The 25,854-nt window shown below is 40.8% G+C and overlaps 1 protein-coding gene across 1 annotated transcript in view; it reads right to left on the reverse strand.

Moving 5' to 3' along the window:
• Window positions 1-7,789: 7,789 nt before the first annotated feature.
• The window catches only part of snap25a (synaptosome associated protein 25a), a 34,482-nt gene continuing 16,417 nt past the window's right edge, over window positions 7,790-25,854 (reverse strand). The window contains exons 3-8 of the mRNA XM_069158674.1: window positions 24,355-24,396; window positions 19,850-19,898; window positions 15,817-15,934; window positions 11,019-11,138; window positions 9,915-10,059; window positions 7,790-9,418 (exon numbers count right to left, since the gene is read on the reverse strand). Of these exons, the coding sequence (XP_069014775.1) occupies window positions 9,350-9,418; window positions 9,915-10,059; window positions 11,019-11,138; window positions 15,817-15,934; window positions 19,850-19,898; window positions 24,355-24,396 (543 nt within the window). The 3' untranslated portion in view covers window positions 7,790-9,349. The remainder of the gene's footprint in view (window positions 9,419-9,914; window positions 10,060-11,018; window positions 11,139-15,816; window positions 15,935-19,849; window positions 19,899-24,354; window positions 24,397-25,854) is intronic.

Below are 25,854 nucleotides of genomic sequence, written 5' to 3' on the forward strand. Positions count from 1 at the left end.
GCTTCAATATAACTATAGGACTGATGGGATTACGGTGAATTATCTTCATTTCACAGTTGTTTAAATATTTCGTCTATAAAAAGGGCCTTGCTATCTTTTTATAGATAAAATAAGGGCAATTACAACAAAGAGCCACAGTGAACTGCACTGAAGCCTCACTTGTAAGGGCCCCATTCTGTTTCCAAAAACCATAAGAGGTCGCTGGGACAAATGGGAGCAAGCACAGAGCCTTTTTCACCATCCACAGTTTTCCTTAATAGCAGACCATATTTTCAGAAACTGTGTTACAACGGGATCATAGTGAACATAGTGTAATGGCGGAGGCATTGGAGAAACAAAAGGATGTCAGATAGCACGAACTCTGCTCCATTTGTTCCCAAATTGGATTTACAGCGTTCCCATCAGATTGGGCCCAAAAGAAGAAAGCACGAACATTACACCCACATTACATGTATGCCCAAAAATACAACTGAAAATTAGTAAATAAGTCTCATTCCCGAAGCCGGTCTGGACCTCCGCAAATAAGCTTTTTAAATTCTAGATCTCTTCTTATTCCAAATATGACTGAAAGGTATGAAATAAATGGAATTAAATAAATATTTTTGTATTAGAATGGGAATAGATTAAAGTAGAAACAACAATTTTGGAGGGATATACATTTTTACAGCACTAATTCTGACTGCAGAAGGGGAGATAGGATCACAGGTAGCAACTTAAAGTCTGCTTTAAGGGTCAGTGTGTTGGATTCAGTATGATCTATTGGCAGAAAGAAATATAAAATTCATGATTATGTTTTGATTCGAATGAGCCACGGAGACTACCATGTTGCACCGCCATGTTTCTACAGTTACCCCCGATGGAACAAAACCAACACTTGCTATATTGTGGCCACTGTAGATTCTTTTAAATGGGAGGTTATTCAGATGGTTGCAATTAGCAAATGTCCTTTAAATACGCTGGTGACACCACTCATTACTACAACACCCAAATGCTTCATTAAATTGTTGTTCTGTCAAACGCCAGGTGTGAGTATGAAAGGTTTCACAGTTCACTCTTTGAAAAACTTAACTTATAAGCAGATATCTCATCCTGTAAGTAGACATTACAACCGGTTAGTAACATAGAAACGCAGGTCACTTTGTGTTCCACCTCCTCTATGAATTCCCATATAACCCTGTGTAGAGAATGAACAGCATTCAGCCAAAGGCTCCATAGCAGGAACAAATAAAAGATAGGAAATGGTGGCAGCTCTGTCCTCTCCCTTTTAAGTCCCTCGTTTTTTTTTTTTATTTGTGTGAATGGATTTAAGAATGTGTCCATGCTTGAGGTCACATTGAATTTCTGTTACACTGCTTTCTGGGCCCAACACACACACACACACACTCTGTTTGTCAGGAGGTTGTTGTTTCTGCAGGCTTTATTTGCTGACTCTGACTCTGACAAAACTGAATCCCAGACTGTGTTAGTGACTGAGATAGAGAAAGGGAAAGAGAGGCTGCAGACACAACTCAAGTGCAGAGAGAAGGGATGAGGATTGAGGAGGGATGAGTGGAGAAGACTAAAACATAGAGATAGCACTCGAGATGATGCTGAGGGGAAGGAAGGGCTGCACAGTCTGAGAGAATGAGAGAAGACTGAGAGAAAGGTAGATAGACAAACAAGGCAGTGACGCTGCTGAAGCCTGGGGGGGTTGCCTGCAGACAGATACAGTACATGTACAAATCTCACTGCAAGTTTTAATGACCAAAACTCTCCTTCAGGACAGACCAGTCGAACTGCTAACTTCATCCACAGCACTGCCAATTAGATTCACCTGTTTTATGACAACTACTGATCATTTAATAACTGAGCTTTTGTTTCACTCACCTTTTCTGTAGTTTGTTTTTGTTCCTTTGTGCTAAGTTAACTCAGATTTTTGTGTTAAAAATGGATGTATAGTCTCTAGGTCTGAAAAGAGAAGCCAAAGCGGAAGTGCTTCAAAGTGTAATCCCACTGAGGTCCACTAGGGGCTGGCTCCAAAAAATCTTTAGCTCCAATAGACTCCTATTTCTATATACACTGTATGGTTGAGACCGAAGACAGAGGTAAAATAAGAATAAATAAATCGTTCTGCTGCAACCCAGTGGGCAAAAACCACAGCAGACACATTTTCTTACTAATAATGCAGGTTTAACTTGTATGTAACTGGGTGGTAAAATCCAAAGTTTAAATATACTGTATGTGCTTCCTAAACCCCAGTAAATGAAATTTGATGTAGGTGTTTACTTTGGACAGCAGAGGGTGTATTTGACCACTTCTCAGAGCAGTGTGCGCACTATTGACTGTATGTAAGACTGGATGTAGCTTCCAGCACAGATAAATGAGGCCGATAAGCTCTAATACCACCGAGTGCGCTAGAGGCTGGCTCGCTTCCCCCCAGCTCGTCCAAACATGGTCACAAACCGCTCGGGACTAGCAAGATGGCACCGACCAAATTCTGAACTTGAGGCTTCATAACCGTCATTCACAAACTAATGAGTGACGTCACTGCTGGTTGAAATGCAGCAATATGTTGGTTCATTTGTGTATGATGCACTTATCCAAATCGACATTTTGTGTAATTGTTGGTTTAGAATCGCAGATGCTGGTGGAATGTGAATGTAGCATGCACGTGAATTAGGTAGGAAACTGATTCATGATTTTTTTCCTGATCTAATGTTTTGTATTGAACTTGGCTAATGTATTTTGTCTTGTGAACACATCTTGTTTCCTATGTTATATGAAAAAGCCTCTGAGTTTAATAGCACAAATATTGTGCAGCAGTTTTGCAGGGCAGTGTTGTGAGTGTATGTTTTGTTCTCTCCTGTTAGAAAGGTGCCACTGCCGCATATGTGACGTATATTGCTGTGACATTTTTGTATGATTTGTGCGTATTCGTGCCATATATCTTTGTATTACTTTTTTCAGTATTTTTCATCTTACTTTTGTTGAGAAGTAAAAGATAAAAAGACCCACAACGTTAGCATTTGAAATTGTGTGTACAACTTATCCCCGGCTTCATATAACCACCATTAAACTTAATAAAAACATGCATCCTATTATAGTCTTTGGGGCGAAGAAGTGTGCTGTGCTCATCAGTATCTGTGTAAATGTGCTGACAGCAGAGGAGTGTTTCTGTATCTCTCAGCATGTGAAAACCAGCTGTTTCAGTGGAGCTGTGTGCGGAGGTGTTAAAGGCTCCTTATTACCTGCTTACTTCTATGTGTGAAACACGCAAAATTCCAAAATCCATGTTCATTTAAAGGTAGACTGATGTACCATGCCATGCACAACTACATCCGCCTGTATTTCTGCCCATGTACATAATCATACATAAACCAGCAAACTAACCAGTGCACCAAAGGCAATATATAACGATGAGGCAGAATGTGTTGCAGTCGCTCCACAACCCAGAACAATCCAGCGGGTTCCAACGCTATCCTCAGTCTCCTTCAAGGGTATTTTTGTTATCCTGCTAAATAATGGATGAACCACAGTCAGAGGGGGAGAGAGAGATACTGTGGTCCTTTGGTGATTGAGCACTATTGCAGCACTTGTTTTCACTAATGCTCGGGAGCTCTCTCCAGTCTTTGCCCCCTCTGTGCCAAAACTCTGCTGTTTGATCTGAGACAAAAGGATTAAGCCTGAAAAAGAGGGATCCAAGTTATCCTCACAGTACCATAATAATTACGATTTTTCATCCCACAACTTATTCAAACATCCTCACTGTTCGTAAACAGGCCTCTGTTGTCTTTAATGATCTCTATTTCCTGGTGTTTTTTTGTCCTTTGTCCATAGATGGCATAATTAGCAAAAATTTCCACTCCCAAATGGAAAACAGCTCAAGGAACCGGTGTGTAACTAAAGTTTCATGCAGTTGTTTGCATTTAACAGGTAGGATGACCAGATCTCAACAAACGAAATGTGGGACATGTTACCAATGCTGAGAGGTAATCTGAAGTTCTGATATGTCTATCAAACTTAAAATGAACAAACAATAGACTTTGAAGGTTACAGGTCAGGCTGATAGCATTTGAAGGACTAAACAAATTTACTTTTCAAACTCCCATGTAAAGTAAATACAGTAAATGGTTTTATGTGGTGCCAGCTCACCGCCACAGTCAGCTCACCAATATGGTTGTGGTCAGCATGAGTTATTTCAGCAACTGTTTCCTGATCTTTCTGGGAATCATCTGTGGGTTTCAATGTATCCACAGTTTGGCACATCTCATTTTGTGCCACACATTCATAGTGAGACTCACTTATACTGTCGCTTCACAATGTGAATTTGAGACATAACTCGAACAAAAAAAGCGAAAAACTCTTAGAATCACCTTCTACCGTCTTCACCCAGTTAGAAGTAGTGTCCCAGCCGCTGAATTTCCTTTTCTTTCTGGTAGTTTCTATCATATTCTGCAGTTTAGCTAGTGACTCTATGCTCACATAATGATGGCAGCAAAGATGATGATAGACTAACGTTCACTTGACCCACTTATACATAGTTCAATGACATCAAACAGCCCCATGATAACAGCCTTCCCTGCTTTCTTCACAGCCTTTAGACAAAAGACAGATTTTAGGAAAGCTTCTGTTCTGCAGTGTTTACTAGAAATAAGAACCAATCAAAATGTGGGACATGGTTTTAATACGTGGGACAAGGCATAAAAATGCTGTGCAGGCCCACATAAAGTGGGACACCTGGTCACACTATTAACAGGCTGCATATTTCCACAAGGGGACGCAGCTCTGATACTGTAAAACCAGGTCTACATTTCCGGCCTGTGCAACCTCCAGGCCTCTTGGGGAGTTTAACACTCACGAGCTGTTATTCAGAAGAGCCCTACACCTGCTACTGTCAGTGAAGATTTGCACTTTATTCAGAGCCTGTTGGGAGTTGGTGGTCTAAAGGTCCAGAGGAAGACAAATGCTCCTGTTGCATCTCTGTCAGTATCTTCATCCAATCAAATCAGCCTTTCTTAAAGTTCTGGCTGTCTGATCTAAAGGTATCAGTGGGAATGACATCACAGATCTGGGTTTGTCTCCCTCTTCACCCAGGTGTGGATCCCGCTGCAGATGGGACTATCTCACTCCTCTGAAGTAGATGTAATCCCTTTTGCTTCAGCTTTGAGGTCCTTCGGGAGCTTTGTGCCTCCTGCATTGATCAATCGAACAGCCATGTCATCGTTAATGTAAATTGAACCCTTTTGATTGGTGTGTCTTTCTTTTTTTTTTAAAAACCAAATATAAAAGAAGTTTCACCCGGCCTTTGTTCAGATCAGTATTGATTTTCTTGTCGCCTTGTGATCAAAGCTTTTTTAATTTTTTTTATCCTGGGCCTCATCAAGCTGTGAAGGGTAACTGTATTCAAGAAAGAAGATCTTTATCAAACAGAACAGGACATGAAGTTAATACAATTTCAGACATGTATGTGTCTGCTGACAAAGAATACTGTTTTTATTTTATTTTATTTTATTTTTTACTATTTATGGTTTGAATTTCTACCCCTGTGTCATATCAAACATATACTCTATTCCCTACTCATGTTTGCTCTATATACTACTGTATATTCACTACACAAGACAAGCACACACAAGACCACGTGTACGGTAAATTATGTCTAAGGATAATTTCCCACACCCTCTGTTATTGAGCTGTTTTACAGAAATTGACCTGCGATAGGAGTGCCATAATAAAGAATAAATGTGTAAACGATTAAGGAAATGAATGTGGAAATATAAAGGGGAATAAATACATGTATACATTAAAAAAATCTGAAATATAAAGACAAATAACAAAATTGAAAAGAGGATTGTCTTTGCTTTTCCCTATTCCCTATTTAGAATTTTCAGTATGAACTCAGACCTTCAAGAATCAAAGGACAGTATGACTCAATAGGATTTAGAAATGTATTCATGCTTTAGCGAACTCATAACAAAGCTGCTAGAGTGTTGACTCAGACCAAAGAAGTGGACCTCATCAGTCCAATTCTCACATCTTTACTGACTTCCTGACTGTCAAATCATTTATTTCAATAATATCTTTGTGTCTCATGTAAAACACTTTGAATAGCCTTGTCTTGCCTCTTGTAACATGTAAAGTCTGAAGAGCGATCAAGGTAAAACAGTTCATTTAATATCTTATCTCCAGAACCAATTTTACCTTCAGTAGTGAGTCCATCCTTCAGTCCTTCTATCCATCCATCCATCCATCTTTATTTGGGACCAACACTTCTTAATGTTTACGAACAAGCCTCTTATGTCTGCTCCCATTAGAAAGAATATTGACTGGAACACTCTCAGGGGATCTATTGTAAATATTATCTTAAATATGTGTTTGATATCATAACTTTCAGAATGATCTGAGGTAAAACTGTAATGAGACACCCATTTGATGCAGAGCAGTGTGTAAAAAGATAATTTGGCCCCAATGCTGAAAAATGGAAGATTTTAGAAATTTTTCAAATCTCTAGTGAAAACATCGTTTTACTCGTGTGGATGAATTGTTGTGGGGCTTGAAATGCAGCTATTAAAGGTTCATAAAAGTAGTGGAATACATGAAAAGTATAGTACATAAATGCATAATGTCTAATGCACATTTAAGCATCCAAGAGGAAATAAGTCTTTGATTTTGGATGTGATGAGCTTTCCACCATCAGGCCAAATTTAGACTACCTGAATATATTCTGACATGTCCGTCCAGCTTGTGCAGCGGCCATTGTCATTCCACTGTAGCGTTTTTCTTTGTAATTTAGTCAGACGTATGTGGAAAATGTTGATGTTCCCACCGGCCTCCTCTTCTGTTATCCTCTGTGGCTTCTAGACACCCTCTATGTCCGTGTTGCTGTTGCTTGGCAGCGGCGATTTCACAACCAAGCATGCCGTGCAACGACTTCCCATGTCGCAACCACAAGTAGCAGTTTAGCTCAGATTCAACATACAAACACGTAAGAAAGTCAATACTTTTATTTCTGTTTTTTTTTTTTTAGGTCAAAAATGTGTGCGAAAATAAGAAACTTAAAGAGTAGAGTTACCAATAGGCTACAACAAACACACCCGAAAGAGTTCATCCTTTTATTTCACCTCATCAGAATAACACTAGTGAGCCAAATCAGTAGAAATCCAAATATCTTTGAAAATAATTATTGGATTCGTTCTTGTGAATGCTCTGTGAGAAGGAACATTAATTAGCAGGAGGGACTCGGCGGTAAAGTTCTTTTCTTCGGTCATATTCATCAATTATGGACAAATAAAACACACAGACACGCAAACGCTTTTCAGACTGTTTCTGAGAACTTTCTGCGGTTGGGGCAATTTCAAAGATTTCTGTATCTACTTATTTTTTTCCCCAACTGATTTTGCTTATTAATTGACAAATATTGAATGTTAATAGTTAAGTTTACAGCAGTTTGACACATCATGTATAACCTGTTATTGGCTGTCAACATGGGTTCGTGTTTTATTGACTGCATTGTCGTACATTTATATGAGTCTTGTATTTCTTGTAAAACGATGCTCTAGCTGACAATATGAAGAGCAAATTATTGTATCTTGTTGACTGTCAGTGTATTAATAAGGATTTTTAGCACCCTCCCTGGACTTGTAGTGGCTCCTTGTTCAGAGAGAACATAGACATTGGGTGGACTGTCTGCCGCGTCGGTGATAATCTACATGTACAAACGCGCAGAGTGAGTGATATCCTCTGAAAATGTCACCCTGGACTTTAGAGAGCGACACAAAAGCCTCTAAGCAATAACGACAGACACGGTTGAGACTAGGGTTTATTACTTTTAATCAATTCAGCTAGCTACAAAATGTCCACCACTTCACACACTGACAGAATACAGAGAGGGAGTCTTTAATATTACATGCGTTGAGGACATCAATCTCACAGTTTAACCTATTGTGTCATTCAGGTTTAGGTATTTAATCACCTTACTCTAACTACTCCACATTTTGGCGATTTGGTGTGCATAGCTCTAAAGTACAGAAGCAACAAAAAAACCCTTTTGTATGTATTTTTTTGTTTCAGAGTATAGATATCATTGTTATTCAATATCATCATTGTTATTTTTACCGATAACAAACCACACGGGGAGAATAAACTTACAGATACAGTCTTCTTAAAAAAGTAAGGTCTCTCAGAAATATGCGTCTTTGCTTTACATTGCAAACGTTTATTGTATTTTTTTTTCAGAGCATCCAAAACCTATGTTACAGTACACAACCAGTCCTCATCTTTCATCACATAATCAACATCTTCATCACTGAACTGCATAATCATTTAGAAAACAGGTCATTTTTTTGCAATGCAACCCCAAGTCCTCAAATTTTTTTCAGCTTCATCTCACTTTTTTGATCCCTTTTTGCATTATTGTACAACGAGATGGTCACAGTCGGTAAATATATCGAGACAGAAAGAGTGGCACTATTGCAAACTTGCAGGAGTATGGAACGATCAACTGTGTCCTAATACTGAGCATGCGTTTTGTCAATTTGCTACTGCCATGTTATCATTTTTTATATATATTTTTCAGACAGGTTTTATTTATAAGACTAAAATCTACCATTTGTCATGCAGAGAACGCACAATTCACATCACTTGGAATGCAATGTCTAATACAGCTACAGAGAATCTAGTTGCACATTGTCTAAACAGTAACTCAGTATGATTGCAATGAAGGAAAATGTACCAACGACTGCCTTTTTGATTGTAAGTGCTCTTTGCGATCCCGTTCAACTGTACCGCCACTTAGTAAATCTTTACTCATATTTTTCCATCGCTCGTCTCCCTGTTTTGTCGTGACAACACCAAAATAAAGAGCATGACAGTAGCCTAAATGGAATGACACAGTTTTACTAAGACGATACTGAGATACTGAAAAGGAAAAAGAATAAAAACAAACAGCTTGTATCGCATTCCTATTATATACTTGTCATCCAGAGCAGTGTACTTTTATATATATATATATATATATATATTATATATGATATATTATAATATATGATATATATATATTTTGATAAAGAGAATAAAAACTTCACAGGTGAGCTAGAGAGCCATCAAGTCAGCACTATATACAACCTTTGGAAAGAATGATATACGGAGTATAAGAAATCATCATTTTACGAGGACAATCATCTTGAAAAAGCTCGACAGACGACACACAGAACAACATTTACAATGGGGAGGTGGGGGGCGGAGGGGAAAGGGGGGGGGGTGATATGTGCATGTGTGCAAACCTAGAAGGTCAATACCATGATGAAAGCATGTCAGCGCCTGTCGATGTGCGGCGCGGGACGCCGGGACGGTCACGCTGCGGGCTCAGGTGCGTTTAGCCACTGCCCAGCATCTTTGTGGCACGCTGGTTGGCCTCGTCAATCCTGGTCTTGTTGGAATCAGCCTGGAAAAGGAGAGGAGGAGAATATCAGTGTGATTGTAGTTGGTGGTATTTTCAGCTAAAGTATTTAGAATACATGCAGTACTCTGCAGTGGACGGGTGTCCATCATTCTTAGTGTTGGCTAATAAGAAAATGTTATGGAACATAATGCAGAAAAAGATGCTTGGGGTAACTTCCTCTACCTGTGTGTATCTGTGTGTGTATTTAATTTATGGTTGTCTATTATTGTTACATTTCCAGTGAAGTTCATTGTTTCAGTGCGTTTTATCATGAAACTGTAAAATGTCCTTTCTCCGTCACATCTTTGTGCTAGAAAAATCCAGCACTGGTCGGGCTCTAAAAATGATAAATATTAAATATATAAAATATTGAGGTACTTATCCTTTCTCTTTACAGTGAACACCTTCCTAATCCAGGCTGAGGCTTATATGCATAATGTGAGATAAATGTGAAAAAGCTGAAAAGCTATAAAATCTATGACGTATCATAAGCGTGTACCTTCTCCATGATCCTGTCGATCTGGCGGTTCTGGGTGTCGATCTCGTTGCCCATGTCCAAGGCCATGTGGCGCAGGTTACCGATGATGCCGCCCACCTGCTCCAGGTTCTCGTCCATCTCATTTTCCCGGGCATCTTCTGTTACCCTGAACACAAAAGGTTACGTCTGAATACTGTGAGGTCTGCGTGAACATCAGGCCACACACGCACCACTTAATACCATCTGTGACTCTACCTTCCATATTTCACCTCTGACCCTACAAAGACCAGAGTCTGACCTCAGGCCTGGACACAAGGAAGATCCTGTGCACTGCAGCATTTCTTTTTTTGTTGTTTGTTAGTTATTTCCCATAATATTTTTCGTACGGTTCATTTTTAATGCCAGTTATCTTAATTTGCAATTTTAAAATGATCAATACTGGTTTCATTTGGAAAAAAAAAACCTGGAATGGGGAACATTTTATTTGCTGACAACCAACATCTTCATCACAATCAAATTGTTTTCCAGATATTCGCAGATGAATTTATGTATGGTTAAGAAGGCGTTAGCAGCTTGTTGAAAATATTGACTGAACAATCATCAGTCTGGATCTGTTCGTTCTGGATCAGGCTGTCCACCTCTCATTCTAGTGACACATATTCTGCTGACGTGTCAAGACAATAAAACAGGAGGTGAAGAATGAATTCATCTCTTGATCTCCTCTAAGCCTCTCCTCATTTTCTCTTGACTCCAGATCCCTCTTGATGTCTTTACACCTCTACGTTAGCTCTTCTGACCTTCAGAAGCCTTTGAGCTAATGTAAAACATGTAGTCGTTTTTTTAGCTGGAGTTTGTAGGTCGTGTTACTACTGCACTTCCATAAACTTGGGGAACTTTTGAAAAACAGGTTTAAACAGGAGTCTACAAGCTAGCAGGCATCCAGACCATGTTGGTACGTGAACCCCACCGTGGTCCCCACGTGGTTTCCCTTTCCACAGCCACACTGGTGCTTCTATTGCTCTGATTCGCTTACACACTACTCTTTTCATCAACTTATTCTTAAACTTTTTTGTGTCCTTGCAGCACCTTCTTAACTTCCCATCGTAGGTGTTTTAGACATCTTACCTGCGGATGAAGCCTCCGCTGATGGCCATCTGTTCACGCTCGTCCACTACGCGGGCGGGCTGGCTGGCCACCACCCCATCCTGGTTGTTCCCCCAGGCCTTGCTGGCTCCGCTCTTCATCCTGGCCACCGGCAGCGAAGAGGAGGACGAGGAGAGACAGTTACTCAGGCAGTTTGACAGGGCGGCTCAGCATTTTACCTCAACCAGGCTGGCTTCCCATTAGTCAAAACTACAAAGAGAGCCTTGGATATGAGGTACTGCAACAACATATACATGTATATCAGTATGTAGGCATGATTGGCTGACACAAAGGTGTTAATTGGTTTCATGCATCCAGCACATAAATATATGGTCAAGACTAGATTAAATCAAGCAAAGCGTAGCAGGCGTGGACTGGTTGGTAGACTGGGTTTAGTAGGTACAGGCTCATTCTGTTGTAACACAGTAGTAAAGTGTGTGATGTTATATCTTGTAGGTATATAACATGCCGTTCAGAATCAGGCAAGCCTCGTATGCTAAGTCATATCTGTCGCTTCAGTATCATCTAGACCTGCATTTTATTAGCTGAAACATTTAGGATGACTCAGCGTGAGTAAAGCCTTCCCTTAATCTTCCTTTCTTTCACCAACCTACTTCTCTACTGTAGCAATAATTAAACCCCCACTCCCACAGTTAAATGTCCCAGTGTGACAGAAAACAAAGAAGAGACAAGCTTTTGGTAGACACACAACACAGAGTGTACAGGATCGTCACATTGTTTGGAGGGACGACGACCAATGCGGAGAACAAACTGCGAAACGACAAAAGGAAACAAAATAAAACAAAGAATTGGAGGGAGTCAATAGAGAGTGACACCATGTTTGACTGGTCCTCGATCTTCTGTGACACCCCCTCCCCTTCCCCCAACCGTGGCTTTGTGGCTTTAAATGTTACCACTTTTCCTTCCAGGTTTGAAGTTCTGGTCCCTCGGGGATGCCAGGTGAGCAGCGGGGCAGAGGAGTGGAGAGTGTGTGATAAGGGTTTCGACACTAACACATCCCTCAACTGAAGATCCTATCTGCTTCTGTCTCAGGAGCAGCTCTGCTGACAGATGATGCAATTGCAGCTCTGCTGTATGTAAATGTCAAACCAGCCTCTGTTGTGGCACAAAAGGGTCAGTGGAAAGTAGGGATAGTTTTTCATCTTTCGACTTATTATTTTATCATTTTTATACCTCCAGAATTTCAAGGCACTTTTGAATGCAGGACAGCTTTCAATAATTCACGTATCGCAACATATTTCTTCTCCATCCATTCAGCACCAGTCTGTCTTTTCTGTACCTGTGTTATAGTGTCAGTTGCTGAGTTTTGTATAACCTTGGAGTAGATGTATTCTGGCTGTATCAGGGCTGGTGATGGCTCAGCCTCCTACACTGCTTTTATTAATAGAAATGGACTGAGGCAAGGCTTTGCTTAGCTTGCTGTCCCTGCTGACACACAGCAGTGTGGTAAACACACATGCTACCCTTGTCTGAGTCCTTTCTCTTTGCATCCGTTTTCCTCCCACTTTTCAGCTATTCTGCTCTTCCTCTTCTTTTTCCTCCTTCATATATAGCACACATTCTTCTCCATCTCATCTTCTCTCACAGCACTTTCCTTTGCAATCTACTTCCCTGCAGTCTCAGAATGGATATAATGCACAACTCTAATCAGCTTTGCTGTGATTGAACCGAGATGATCTGATTAGATCCTCGGAGTATTGCCGATACTCTCTAATTCATTCCTTAAGTGACCTGCAAGTTGAGCTATCCACCAATCAGTGGCATGCAGCCAGAATATGAAGGTATTAAAGCACCAAAAAAACCTGGAGTCAGCTAATTCTGACAGACAGTCAGTGTGCTGAAGGGATTAAGAAATACAGTGAGCAGCAGTGCTGAAAAATCCCACAAAAATATGTCTCTTTTGTCTGTCTAGCGTCCATCTACTGTAAGTGAGCGTTCCGTTCGAGTCGACTTCCCAGCAGGCTATCATGCCACTATGTGATATGGCTGACCTACATGTGAGCGAGTTCCCCGCGGGAGACGGAGCTTAGCGAACACTAATGTTGGACAGCCAGTGCAGGATAAAGGCTAATTTAGCACAGCGCTCTGCAGGAGAGGTGGCACTGCAGAGAAACTGCAGCAGAACCAGAGGGGGAAAAAAACAAGGCGGTCGTGGGCTGGATCATCACACGGAGCCGTGTAAAGACAAGGGTACTGCGCGGTACATGTGCAGTGGCACGATGTACCCATTTTACACATCAAACCTGGCTTCATCCCTGAAAATACCTCACTGCGCATGTGTCCTAACCCAGTTTCCAGCTCCCAGCGACACTGCAGATCCTTCCTGTTTTTCTCCTTTTTGCTTTGTGTCATGCTGTCATTTTTGTCTTCTTGCGGTGTTCACTGCCTTCCTCTAAACATTCGACTGGTTTGTCAAGCAGCATTCCCCTTTTCTCTTCCTTTGAAAAAAACATTTCTTTCTTCTTTTCTGATCTTATGCAAGAAGGTCTTTGGTTAATATTTTTGACTGCTTTTGGATTTGGGCCAATCGATAAAATCCCAACATCATAGCTGTGATCATTCCGGCAGTATCATGTAGATCTGCTTATTTTTATTACTTTTAAGAGCAAATTACATGAAGAATTGCTTGGTTATGATTTTGGCATAGTTTTCAACACTACATTTTTTTTTAAATTTAGAATAAAAACTAGGCTTTTGGACTATTTTTGCCTTTGAGAAAAGGATCTGTTGAAGCTGAACCTGTTTTCAAATTTTCAAAATAAGACAAATGAATACGTTTTGTGACTGTTTATTCTATCTGATGATCTGCTGTTTACTCCCTGTTTATCTAAAATCCCCATTTGCAAGAGTTGCTCATTTTACCAGAAACACTGCTCATAGTAAATGAAACATGAAAAGATTTGTTCATCATCACCATCATCATCATCCCCATCAACATAATCGTCATTTAACATCAGAATCATGATCTCAGCATCATCATGTCTAGCATTGATGTTATGAGTTGCATCGTCACGCATGCATGAGCATTCAAAGGGTCATGCTCGCCAGTCATTCCATGTTATTGGCACTCGGTGGTTCAAAAATGGCGATGGGGGGAAGGACGGGGGAAACAAAAAGGTCTCGTTGCCTGTAAAAAAGTGAGGGTCTACTGGATGTTAGAACAGTGTGGTGGTGGTAGAGATCATGCAGATGAGGAGAAGTGTCAAACAGTCCTGGACCAGGCTGGCTGAAGGCATTTTGGGACCAAGATCACTCGACTCCCACCTGGAGTGAAGACATTAAGATGATCTGAGTGCCAAGATGCTTCGGGAGCTCTAGCCCTGCTCTTTCTGTTGAATCTAAGAGGTTTTACAGTTGGGAATGCCAATGGCTACAGTGATCATCATTGTAGAAGTCCACTCCTCCCACCACCCTGCATAAAAACTGAACCAACCAACCAAAAAAAAAAATCCTCTTTAAAAGAAGGAATCAACACAAATGCTACAAGTGGGACTTCTACAATGGCTACACCTGCATGTAGATGACTCCCATTATAAAGGTGTTTGGAGAAGTGGCAGCTTAGAGAACAGGGCACTTGGAGAAGGGCACTTGGTAGAAGGGTGTTAAGAGAGGCACTTATTGATGAGCCATGGCCTTGGCTGAGTGGAGGAGAGATTATAGTATGTGGAGGATCGGACTTTTTAAGCTTGGCTCGAAGGGATTTGGGTGTCACCAGTCTTATTTTCGTCTGGGTCGACTGTGCGAAGAGATTTTGTTCCGTTAATTACACAGTTTGTTTTTTGGGAGTATTGGTGCAACTTCTCAAGGCCAATCAAGTAGCGATGGCTTAATGTCATGGACTATTGTACGCTCACCAGTCGTGGAGCTTTAAATTTGGGGATGCTGTATGTCTGATGGCCAATCCAGTGGAGAGGAACCCAAGGCTGCATGTTTCCATAAATATCTACGGTATGTGTATGCATGTATTATCAAAATTGTCATACAAGTCGAACTGAAATTAAAAATCACTTTTGATAAGAAAAAACATATTGGCATTTTTGGATGTTTTTTAGTACCAATTTTAATTACCCCCCAAAAAAGTATCTATAATTTTGCAGTGAGAACGCTTTCTGCATTAGAGAAGGGAATAACTGCAAATATTGATACATACTGTAGGGAGCTAGTTAGCTTATCATATCGGCTTCTACTTTTCAGGTGGAATACAAACTTAACTTCACAAATGCTGCATGATTTAAAGGGATGGACGTTTTCAAATGATACATGACACTGTTGAAAAAGGGGAAGTAAATGTTTCTGTTGTCAGTAGCGCACCACTGAATTCAACAGCATGTCTGCTAGCAGTGCTGTCGGTCCACCGACAGTCAGCTGCTGTCATGCCAACGCAGACTCAAAACTGTTTTCACTAATATCTCTAAAAAGTCTTTGTAGTCCTTTGAGATATTATCACATTAGTTGCATATCATCATAGTTTTTATCACACAAAAGAATGACTAAGATTTCAGTTCGACTTTAGGTGTAGTTGCTGTGTCTGTTTGTATGGGGGAAAATTTGGAAGTATTTGAAAGCATATCCTGTCCTCCCATGTCCACCTCGAATGGATGAGAAAGGGCCAGAGTCAGTGTTTGTTTGGAGCTGGAGCAGAGCGGACTATTGGCTGATGGCCATCGTGATGTCACTTCTACCTCTGTTATTGTTGATTTCTTATATATTTATTCTTATTTCTGAATGGCAGGCAGGCAGGCAGGCAAGCAGCACCTACTTGTTACATGGACAGGAGCAAAGACCACAGAATTTCCCTAGATCGTTCAAATTCTTTTCTGCATCCTTCATGTCCTTATTGATTTGGTCCATTCCCTCCTCGATGCGCTCCAGTTGCTCTGATTAAACACAAGTCATTTATCCCCCACAGAACGAAGCACGAGAAGAGAGAGAGGGAAGAAGAGGAGAGGAAGAGAGAGATAAAGAGAGGACAAAGGAGAGAAGACAACAACTTCAGACACTCACTATGACGAAAGAAAGTAAAAAAAAATTTAAAAAAAAAAAAAAAAAAGAGGAAAAACTGGACGCCACCACATATGTAAAGAACCTTTGGGGCACATTGTCAGTACCTACTTGTTACATGGACATATGAAAAGCCCACAGCATTTCCCTAAATCTTTTAAATTTTTCTCGGCTTCCTTCATGTCTTGGTTGATATGGTTCATGCCATCTTCGACACGATCGAGTTGCTCTGGTCAGGACAAAGGGATGACAGTAGTGGAATGAATTTCATTGACTGATTGACAGAAATATGAGTTATGATGAGCAGCATCTAAGTCGTGTGTGTGCATGTGTGTGTTATGTGTGTGTGTGTGTGTGTGTGTACTGTGGTGTGTATGTGCATGCGAGTGTCAGGGTGAAAGATTAAGACTGAACGAAGTTTCAGCTGAGTGCATCGATTGGGTGAGATAAAATACAATTATGTGCACTTAAGGAATTTTTAGGCCAGAATACGGTGCAAAAAGACCCCAAAAATCAAATAATGGGAGTGAACATTATTTCTCAATCTACTTGGTGTATTCAGTTGAAAACTGGAATCTTTCAACACTGATTTTAAAGGAACAGTAAAACATTTTTGGAAATGAGTTTATCCACTTTCTTTGATGAACAGAACCACTCTACACAGCCCGGAGTCAGTTAGCTTAGATTACAACAAGACTGGAAACAAAGGCAAACCGAACAATGTACATGAAGATGTACAAAATAAGATAATGAAGAATAGGTCATAAACTCCACCCCCTAGTGCATGTGATGTTCTGAAGTAGTTACAGAGTCATCGCTCTATGGGTCCCTGGTCACTCCTGCACAGACTGCGCTATCTGTGATATTTTGGCTTATCTTTTGTAAAATGGAGACATGTCATCCATCTTTATATACAGTCTATGGGGCAAACAGCTGCCCTGGTTCTGTTTCAGAAGGGCGGAATTTAGCTAATGACATCATAATATGTATTGTCTTTGTATTTCATGAGAAAAGTTGACGGGTTTTGAATGGGAGTCTGTTGGAGCCAGATGTTTTTGGAGCCAGCCGCTAGTGGCCCTCAGTAGTACTGTACTTTAAAGCACTTTCAAATTGGCTTCACTTTTCACACCCGGAAGCTGGAGTGCATATTAAATATACAGTCTATGCTACATCCAAAGGAAACAAAATCCTCCTTCCAGCACCAGTTTAGGATTTCTTAAGACTTTGTGTGGGAGCAGGAGGAAACAACAATGTACTGTAAATCCATTAAAACTAATTGTTATCCAAACACTGGTAGGTGCTCTTTGGCAAGTTTTCATTGCTTTGCATAAAGGCAGCATAACTGTTTCCTTCCAGTATTAGTTAAGCTGAGCTTACCACCTCCTGGCATATACAACTGTAGTACAGACACGAGAGTGGTATCAAAGTAACTTCATGCAAGAAAGCAAATGCATGTATCTCCCAAAATGTTGAACTATTCTCATAACTGTTCCTTGTGCCACATGTGAGGTGTTAAAGTCAGAGAATAAACGATTGTTCCCTCGTATAGTTCAAAAGGTTTGTAGTTATGTTGAATATTTTAAGTTTCACCTGAACCTAATGTAGCGCCAGCATCACGCAACACTGACAGCTCCTTTATCTTCCTTATGAAGAATTTATGATGGTGAGCTACATTGAAGCTGCTTCTTTTACTGTTCATATGTACATTCAATTTAATGTTAGCTAATATTGAAATACTTAACGAGAATACTACAAGTAATACTAAATGTTCTTTGTTCTGACCGGCCTGTAGCAGCCGCAGCCGCTACATAAATCGTATCAGTTCCTGGAGTTAGTCAGATATTATTGAAACATACTGTAGATAAGAGCAGCTACATGGTAAATAAAACTGGCCTGCTTATCTGAAAGCTGCCCGTGTTGCTTTGTTAGGTGCTACTGAAGGGATTTTCAGATGAGTGGATTGTGTTTTCTGAGCGTCAGGCGCTCTTGTCATGCTGATGCGGTGGATGGTGGGTTGGTGACTGCTGCAACACAGCACAAAGAATTTCCATCCTGATCGTGATGAAAGAAAATACAGTGCAGGCAGAGTGTGAAAGTGTGGCACGGTTAAATATGGGGTGGATTCAGAAACTAGTTCATTGACTTTTTCAGATTTGTAAAATCCCTGGTTGGCATGCATTTATGTTAATATATTCCCCCAATAAACGCCATCCAGTTGGGTTAGTGTTGTTACAGTGAAGTGGGGCGACTGCGCTCAGCATGTTGTTCTCATTGGGGACTGATGGTTATGAAAAATGGTCAGTGGCTCAAAGGTAAAATGTATATTTGATTTCACAAGAAGCAAACCACTATAGCGTTTCATAGCTGTCTCCAGTATCCAGTGCTGTACAGATTCAGACTCTCTGCCTGCAGAAAAGTCAATAATGTGGGGTCATAGGTCGGCTCAGGCTTACGGCCGCCTGTGTGTCCAGTCAGCCGTTGCAATTGGTTTTGGAGTAGTGATCCCGCAGGTGCACAATAGCAGCGGGGACAATAGGGATGACGGGATAAATGGATGGTCAGAGGAGGGATAGCGCTTTCATCCCCATGAGCGAACAGCTATGTTGGTGCAATTAAAGCTCTCCTCATACAGGATGGGTGAATCGGTTTACACGCCTTCCAGCCACAGAACTCCTACTGTGAGACATGTAGGGCACAGAGTACCATCTCAAAACACCGTATTACATGCTTGATGTTGGGCAAAATATAAACAATGTCATTTTATATTAACTGGCTCCTTCATTAAAAAGGCTGCATCTAACCAGGGATTGTACAAATTTAGGTAGATGGATGAGTGTTAGAACATTTTGTCATTACCAGCGAAGTCGATCGTTTTCTCTCATCCACCTCTTGTATTTTTACAAGAGAACAAAGGAGAGTCTGTTTAACTGTTCTCAGACCTGTTTGAAAATGAAGACGTCCAGTAGCAGTAACAAGAAAAAACTAAAGACAGGCTGGCTATATTGTAATAATTTAAGACACGAATATTGACCAGAGCCATAAAATAGGGTGCATTTAAGGAGAGGTGGTGTTTTGGCTGCAGTACAGTTTTTATTCCATGCTTCTGGAGAAGATAAACAGATCTGAGAACAGCCTAGAAATCATACTGCCACCCTCTGCGACAGGGACAAGCGCATTAACCTGGCTGGTTTCTGGACAATGTATTGTGCTGTTGAGCTGTAGGGTTTTGGCACTACAGTGGTTGGCATTGAATAGCCTTCAAAGCATCTGTTAATGTTTTGGCACTTTTGAGATGTCCTTTCGCTGGTTTTCTTAGCTTAAAAAAAAAGAAAAAGAAAAGAAACAAAAGCCGCGAGCAAATCAAAGGCATTTAGGCAAAACAAAAAGAGAAATGTTAGACAAAGGAAACAAAAGTTAAAGGAAGCTGAAAGAAAGAAAACGCCCCCAAAGTTAAACTTGCACCAACCAATCAAATAAACCATGCATTAAATCAAAGTACAACTCAGAAACTTTTACTAGAAAGAAAAAGTCTGGAGAAAAAATAAATTAGTTCATAAATGCATTTAAATGATAAAAGCAAGTGCATATGAAACAATTCATCCATTCACAAGTGGTTTGATTCCATTAATTTAACACGGATAATATTGTCACTTGTGGTGCTGCTAGTATGTGAATATAATTATAATTTACTGCTTTTTGTCAACATCATTACACCAACTTTATTAAATATGAATAGCTCAGTTATTAAACGTATGTGTTGTGACTAAACTCGCTATCTCTCGTACACTTACCTCCCTGCTCATCCAGCATAACCAAAGTCCTGATGCCGGCATCTTTGCTCTATTCGCCAAAGACAGACAGGTAGAAAGGAGGGAAGGGGGGAGAATGAAATGAAATAGGGGTCAGTAATGAGGCTGCAAGGGCTCAGGGAATCAGTGGCTGCTGCAAAATAGGAGCTGCTATAAGCAATTTTCCCTTTACATTTTTTTCTGACTTTACAGGAAGCAAAATTGGAAAACCATCATACTGTCCTTCTCTTGATTTTGTGTTCTTTGGGAGTCATAGGCTGTTTAATAATTCCCAGCAAAAAAGCAAAGTAATTCCATAATGGTTGAACGATTAGCACTATGGAGAATAGATACTTGCAACATTTAATTTCAACTGTTTTTTATTTTAAAGCCACAGTAAAGGCCTACTATGTTTTATATAAAGCAACAACACAGAGGCTAATTTAGCATCACCGTACCCCGAGATCGTTGGTTGATGTTCCTGTTGTCCTGGAGGAACAGATTTGAATACTTTGCTCCCTCAGCATGTTAGCTGGTATTGATTAAAAAGGTGCAAAGGTCATTTGGCCATTACACCTTAAGCAGGAAACATGGAAACAGCCCCCAGGAGACTAACAAGAATAACGCTTGACAGCAAATGAGAGTCCTCATTAAAATGAGAACACTACCATTGGATTTCTTTGTGTAGATGACGTCGTTAATAATACAAGATCCCAACACCGCTCCTGCATTGGACCATGCATTCATTAATGTTGCTTGCAAAAATGTAGGTTGTCTGTTGGTTTTCTTTCAACCTGCAGACTTTCATTTAAATTCCTCCCTGACTGCGGAACATCTGAACGGCTAAGCCTGCATGAGTATTCAACAGTAAAGCTATTAGGGACTGATCGGCCGGGTCTGCTATAGACTGATGCCGGTAGAAAGTGTTTGAGAAGGGAAAGGATAGCGACACTCGCTTGAATGCCAGTCTCTCTCTGCTTCCTGGAAATGCAGCACCGCCGCACTAAGACGAGACACCTGGCTCAGCCTGATAGGCATAAATAAGATTATGGTGTGTCCGTGTACACACACACATCCTATTGCATGCAGGGATTGCACACATACACACATTATTACACGCTCGCCAGCCCCCTGCCTCCTCAGCAGTTTGGGAGGAAAGCCACATTGATGTTTGGGAGGCGAGAGGGCAGCAATAAGGAAACCGGTGTATAAATTATTCTGTAATTCAGTAAGCTTCTGTCCAAGAGAAATCCCAAAGTAGTTGAAATAGGTCCCTGGGGAAGCCCAGGGATAATCAACCGTGATCCCAAACAGGACTGAGGATGGTTCAGTGCAGCTTCCTTAATTCAAACTGGTGGTGCAGATTGGCTGCAAGACATTCATGTATCTCAAATGATTTAATTTTGCTTTTGATAAAAGATCGTTGTTCCAGGTTTATGTTTGTTGTTCTTGGATTGGAAAATGTATTAAATCATTCATTTATGTATCTGACATTTTTTTGGAATGTTCTATATTTCTCCTCATAATCTTTCCTTTTTCAAATAAGCCTTGAAGTAAAGAGCAAGCTGTTTGCGCTGCAAGTAGCACCTCTCGCTCATCAAATGATTTAAAAAATATTCTAAATATATGATATACCTCTTAATAATCCTTGCTTTAGATACACTAGTAAGGAGCAAGCTAACTTGCTAGCTCTAAAACCAATTTGTGGGTCAAACTGCGGAGTGGCCAAGCTAAAGGAGTAAATTCCACATTGCTTCAGAATACAGATAAACAGCTGAGCAGCTCAAAGTTTCCACCAAGCAACTGCTTGTAAGTGCTGCCACTAAGATTTCTAGGTGAAAGCTTTACAAAAGAAAGGTGCTGGTTTGAAAAGACTGAAGCTCAGTCAAGAATAAACTCATTTTCACTCAAATAAAGTGTATATTATATGGTTTTGTCAGAGCTATTGCTATTTGTTGACCCATCATCCTCCTTCATATGACTGGATGATGTCACAGTTGCATACACATGGCTGGATTTGATATTCTGGCAAAACCTACCTTCATTACTGAAAATATTATATAATATATAAATGTAAATTTACAGGTAAGAATCCGAGTTTATTCGCCTTCAAGCAATTAAAACTATCAGTTTGCACTAGATTAAAGATTTTTGTACACATTTTAAGCCCCCTAGAGCGTACTGTTCTTTTTTATGTTGCATTATATTTGTTATTCTTGCAGTTGTACTTCTATGTTTGTTATGTAATTTCAATAAATAATTTGTTTTTAAAGTTTGGATTTGATAACAGAAATCCTGTGTGATGTCACGAATCCCACTGAATGTTATAAGGAAGGGAATTCCAGCTTCATGTTCGCTATTTGTGTGTTAACTGGCATCCAAACTAATTTAATAAGGAAGAATTCAGATGAGACTGATTTTCATTAACGCAGGAGGAACTGTTTACATAATCACCACACTGACGTCTGTCTCGCTCACTTCCTCCATTTTCTCACTCTGTGTTATTTCCAGTAGTGGCTAGCTGTCGTTCTCTCCACTCCAAGAGTTGCTCCTTTAAACGGGATTTGTATTTACTCAGTTTCAGCTTCCCTCCTCTCGCTTTCTCCCTGACCTCCATCTCTCTGACCATCCATTAAACTGAGGGAGCTGTGAACGTTCTCCTCCTCTGTCTGACTCTCCTTCAGTCCCTCCCTACCTGCGGTACAGTTGCAGGGTGGAGCTGCATGGTGAGATATGTCCACTGATGATCAATATGACCTTGAGAGCTGCACCGGGGAGCTTGTCAACCCCCCCCCCCCCCTCCAGCTGCCCACGCTTCTTCCCTCCCTCCACTCTTCATCCTCCCTTTCATCCTCCCTTTCACTCCTCCATCTCCGACCGCTTGTTGCCACGTTCACTCTCAGTTCATCATGGTATTAATTATTGGCATGAATATTACATGAGCAGATACAAATCCACAAGGTCTGTTTGTGTGTGTGTGTGTGTGTGTGTGTGTGTGTGTGTGTGTGTATCTTTGCTCACACTGATGTCGGTTCTTTTCCTATAATGTGCTATTCACGCCATCACTCTGACTCATGGTTCACTCAGAGCTGCCCGACAGCATTAATGGACACGAGCACTTAGATCGGAGGAATGCAGATATCAGTGAGGTCATCAGCACCTCACACACAAATAGTGTGTTGGACAAGAAAAATGGTGATATAGGACAACACAGCCTGACATCAAAAGGTGTGCCGTTTGTCCTCAGGCCAAAATGTGTTCGTTTCACGATAACGCCTATAAAATGAAGTGATAGCTATGTTTTTATTTTCTGTGTCCATGTCACACGGCTGTCCGACCTGTTCTCTTTCCAAGGTGTTGTGTCAAAGCCGGCTGGCATCTCAGACATGTACACAAAATAATAAGTCATGTTACGTATTTAATGGGTTGTCACTGTCCGTTTTTCACTGCATGATTATTGTGGCCAAAGGAATTCATGTTTTCAGGTGTCTCCAGCCAGTAGTTCGAGCTACTGATTAAATATGTGCATGTGGAATATCAATTTGTTATTGTTCAAAGAAAAGAAGCTTATTTAGCTGGTTTGGTGAAGCTCAGCTATGTGAATAAATGTGACGGACACTTTCATTTTGTTAAAGTAGCTTTTTGGGTTGGAGACCTCTGATCTATCGACTGTCTGTGAGCCAAGTCAGTCAAAATCTTTTAACTGCCTCTTATATCAGTGCTGGACACTAAATCACGGCAGTCTTTATTCATTCTCTGTTTGTTCCACCCCGTCTAATAAAGGTGGAGTTTCATTTTTAACTGCTTTTAACAGATTTACTTCAGTGAAAACATGTATCCACATAACAAGGAGCTTCTTACTGTCCTCCCTCGACCAGCACACATCCAGCTCTTCTCCTGTCAGACAGCTTATATTGTCCTCCTCTGGTGTGCTTCGATGAGCATTGTTACAGTGTTGTGCATGTAAACGGTTTGTGAACAGCTTTGTTGGAAAGTGAGAATAATGACGGCATTGTGTAAAACCTGCTTCCTAAAATCCACAATTAAAGCATGACTAAAGGTATTTACTATAAGCTCTTCTATAAAGATGTGGTTATTCCTCAAAAACCAACATGCAAAGGCAAAGTTCGAATCAAACTATGTTTGTTTCAACTACTTCGTGTGCCTGCTCTGTGTTGCCACTCCTCCCTTCCCGAATAACTCATAATGAAACTTTTAGGAACTAAATTTCAAACTAAAACTGCGAGAATTTGATGCATTACTGCAGTTTCCTCTTTTCCCCGATCATACCAAAGACTCAGGACAGTCAATTCTTTCTTCTGCACAATTTCTCATCAAAATAGCAGGACTGAGCACCAAGAGTGTATGTCAGACTTAATAGACTTCCAGTATCACTACAGTAATTTACAACTCCTGCTTTCTAAGTTTCTATTATTATAATCACAGGCTGTGAACTAACTTTTGCACCAACAAGGAGCCGTAATTCGGAGGGTTGTGGGTTTTCTTACCTCTTCCACCAGCTGCAGCATTCGACGAGTGCTCTCGAGTGACTGTGGAGGAACAAAAGATATAGTTAGTTTCCATTTGAGGTTACAGGAGAGTTTTAAACAGTCATCATGAACACATTTTTACATTTAGATAGTCTGTCTGGGGATTACACAAAAAACAGCACGATCATGTGTCTATGTTATGGTCATTCAATGGAGCATATTATAAGTGAGCGTCAAAACAAAGTCAAGTCAGTGAAGCATCAGCAGGACACAAAAAGGATCAATGTCAGACGTTTATCGACATGAACTCAACGTAAACTCGGAGGCTGACTGTCTGCATCCTCAGTATTGAAAAATGTCTGACCTTATGACGGGAACTGATATGTAATAACAGAGACTTATTTCTGAGAAATTTAAGTTAGAGTGCTTACATGCTGTCCAGAGGCATGTTTGAGATCTGGGAACTCACCAGCAGCTCTGCCAATAACAAAAAAACTGCATTTTTGTAATAAAAGCAGTCTTTGAACCCTCCTCCTCCTCTCTTTATGTCCTTCTCTCACTGTTGGATATCCATTATTAGCCTGTGTGGTGATAGATATGTAAACTGCATGTTCCAATTCTCTCTCTAATGAGTGAGGCTGCTGCACAGCACAGCAGCAGCAGAGACGGCACTCTGTGATGTCTTGTCCTCCTTACAATGACACAGCTTCGCCTCGCTGTGCTCACTGCTAGCCCGGCGGATCGTCTGGAGCAGCAGGGACTGAAGAGGGAGGGGGGCGTGAGGGGGGGTGTTGGGTAAGCAAGCAAATCTGGCACTGAGCTGCCATTTTTGATGTAGCCAGTTTTCTTCTTCCTCTTTAATTCATCCCTCTCTTTTTCTTTCATCTTTGCTTTTTCCTTATTTTCCTTTTTTTTCTCTTTTTCATCTGAAGTCAAGCGGCCAGGATTAACACTTGCTCTGACATTTTACCAGTCGGCCACATGGTTTTTGATCTGAGACGGCTCTCATATGCGAGCTGTTGTTGTGTCTCTACTGGTCTGAAAGCTTGTGTAAGTCGACGCAACAGAGGCGAAAACTGTTATTCTGCCGCCGCCATTTTGTGCGTGCCCTATGTTAACGCGTGTGTGTGTGTGTGTGAGTATTTAATATTCTGCTCAGCTGTGCAACTGTGAGTCATACATGAAGCTGGAGGGGTGTAGGCTGATCGGCTCTGGGCCACGACTTTCTCTCTGTCTAACCGCTGATGAAACACGCACACACAATTAGACACACGCACACAGGCACAACTTCCAACACAACAGAAGGAGAGACGCACTTGCGCAATCAGTTTTGTGGAGAACATTTGTGTCCTGTGCACACGCACCACATACACACACAGAAACACACACACCAAAGATGTTATGTAAAGTCAGATGCAGGTATGCTCTCCATCACCTGCACAGACACATGCAAACAGGCACAGCCCAAAGCAGAAAATAACGTCTGACGTATAATAACGTATAATCTCTGTTGTTCTG

The sequence above is a fragment of the Embiotoca jacksoni genome, unplaced genomic scaffold (genome assembly GCF_022577435.1).
Source record: "Embiotoca jacksoni isolate LCO1_2020_lvr unplaced genomic scaffold, fEmbJac1.0.p SCAF_23, whole genome shotgun sequence".
Taxonomy (NCBI): domain Eukaryota; kingdom Metazoa; phylum Chordata; class Actinopteri; family Embiotocidae; genus Embiotoca; species Embiotoca jacksoni.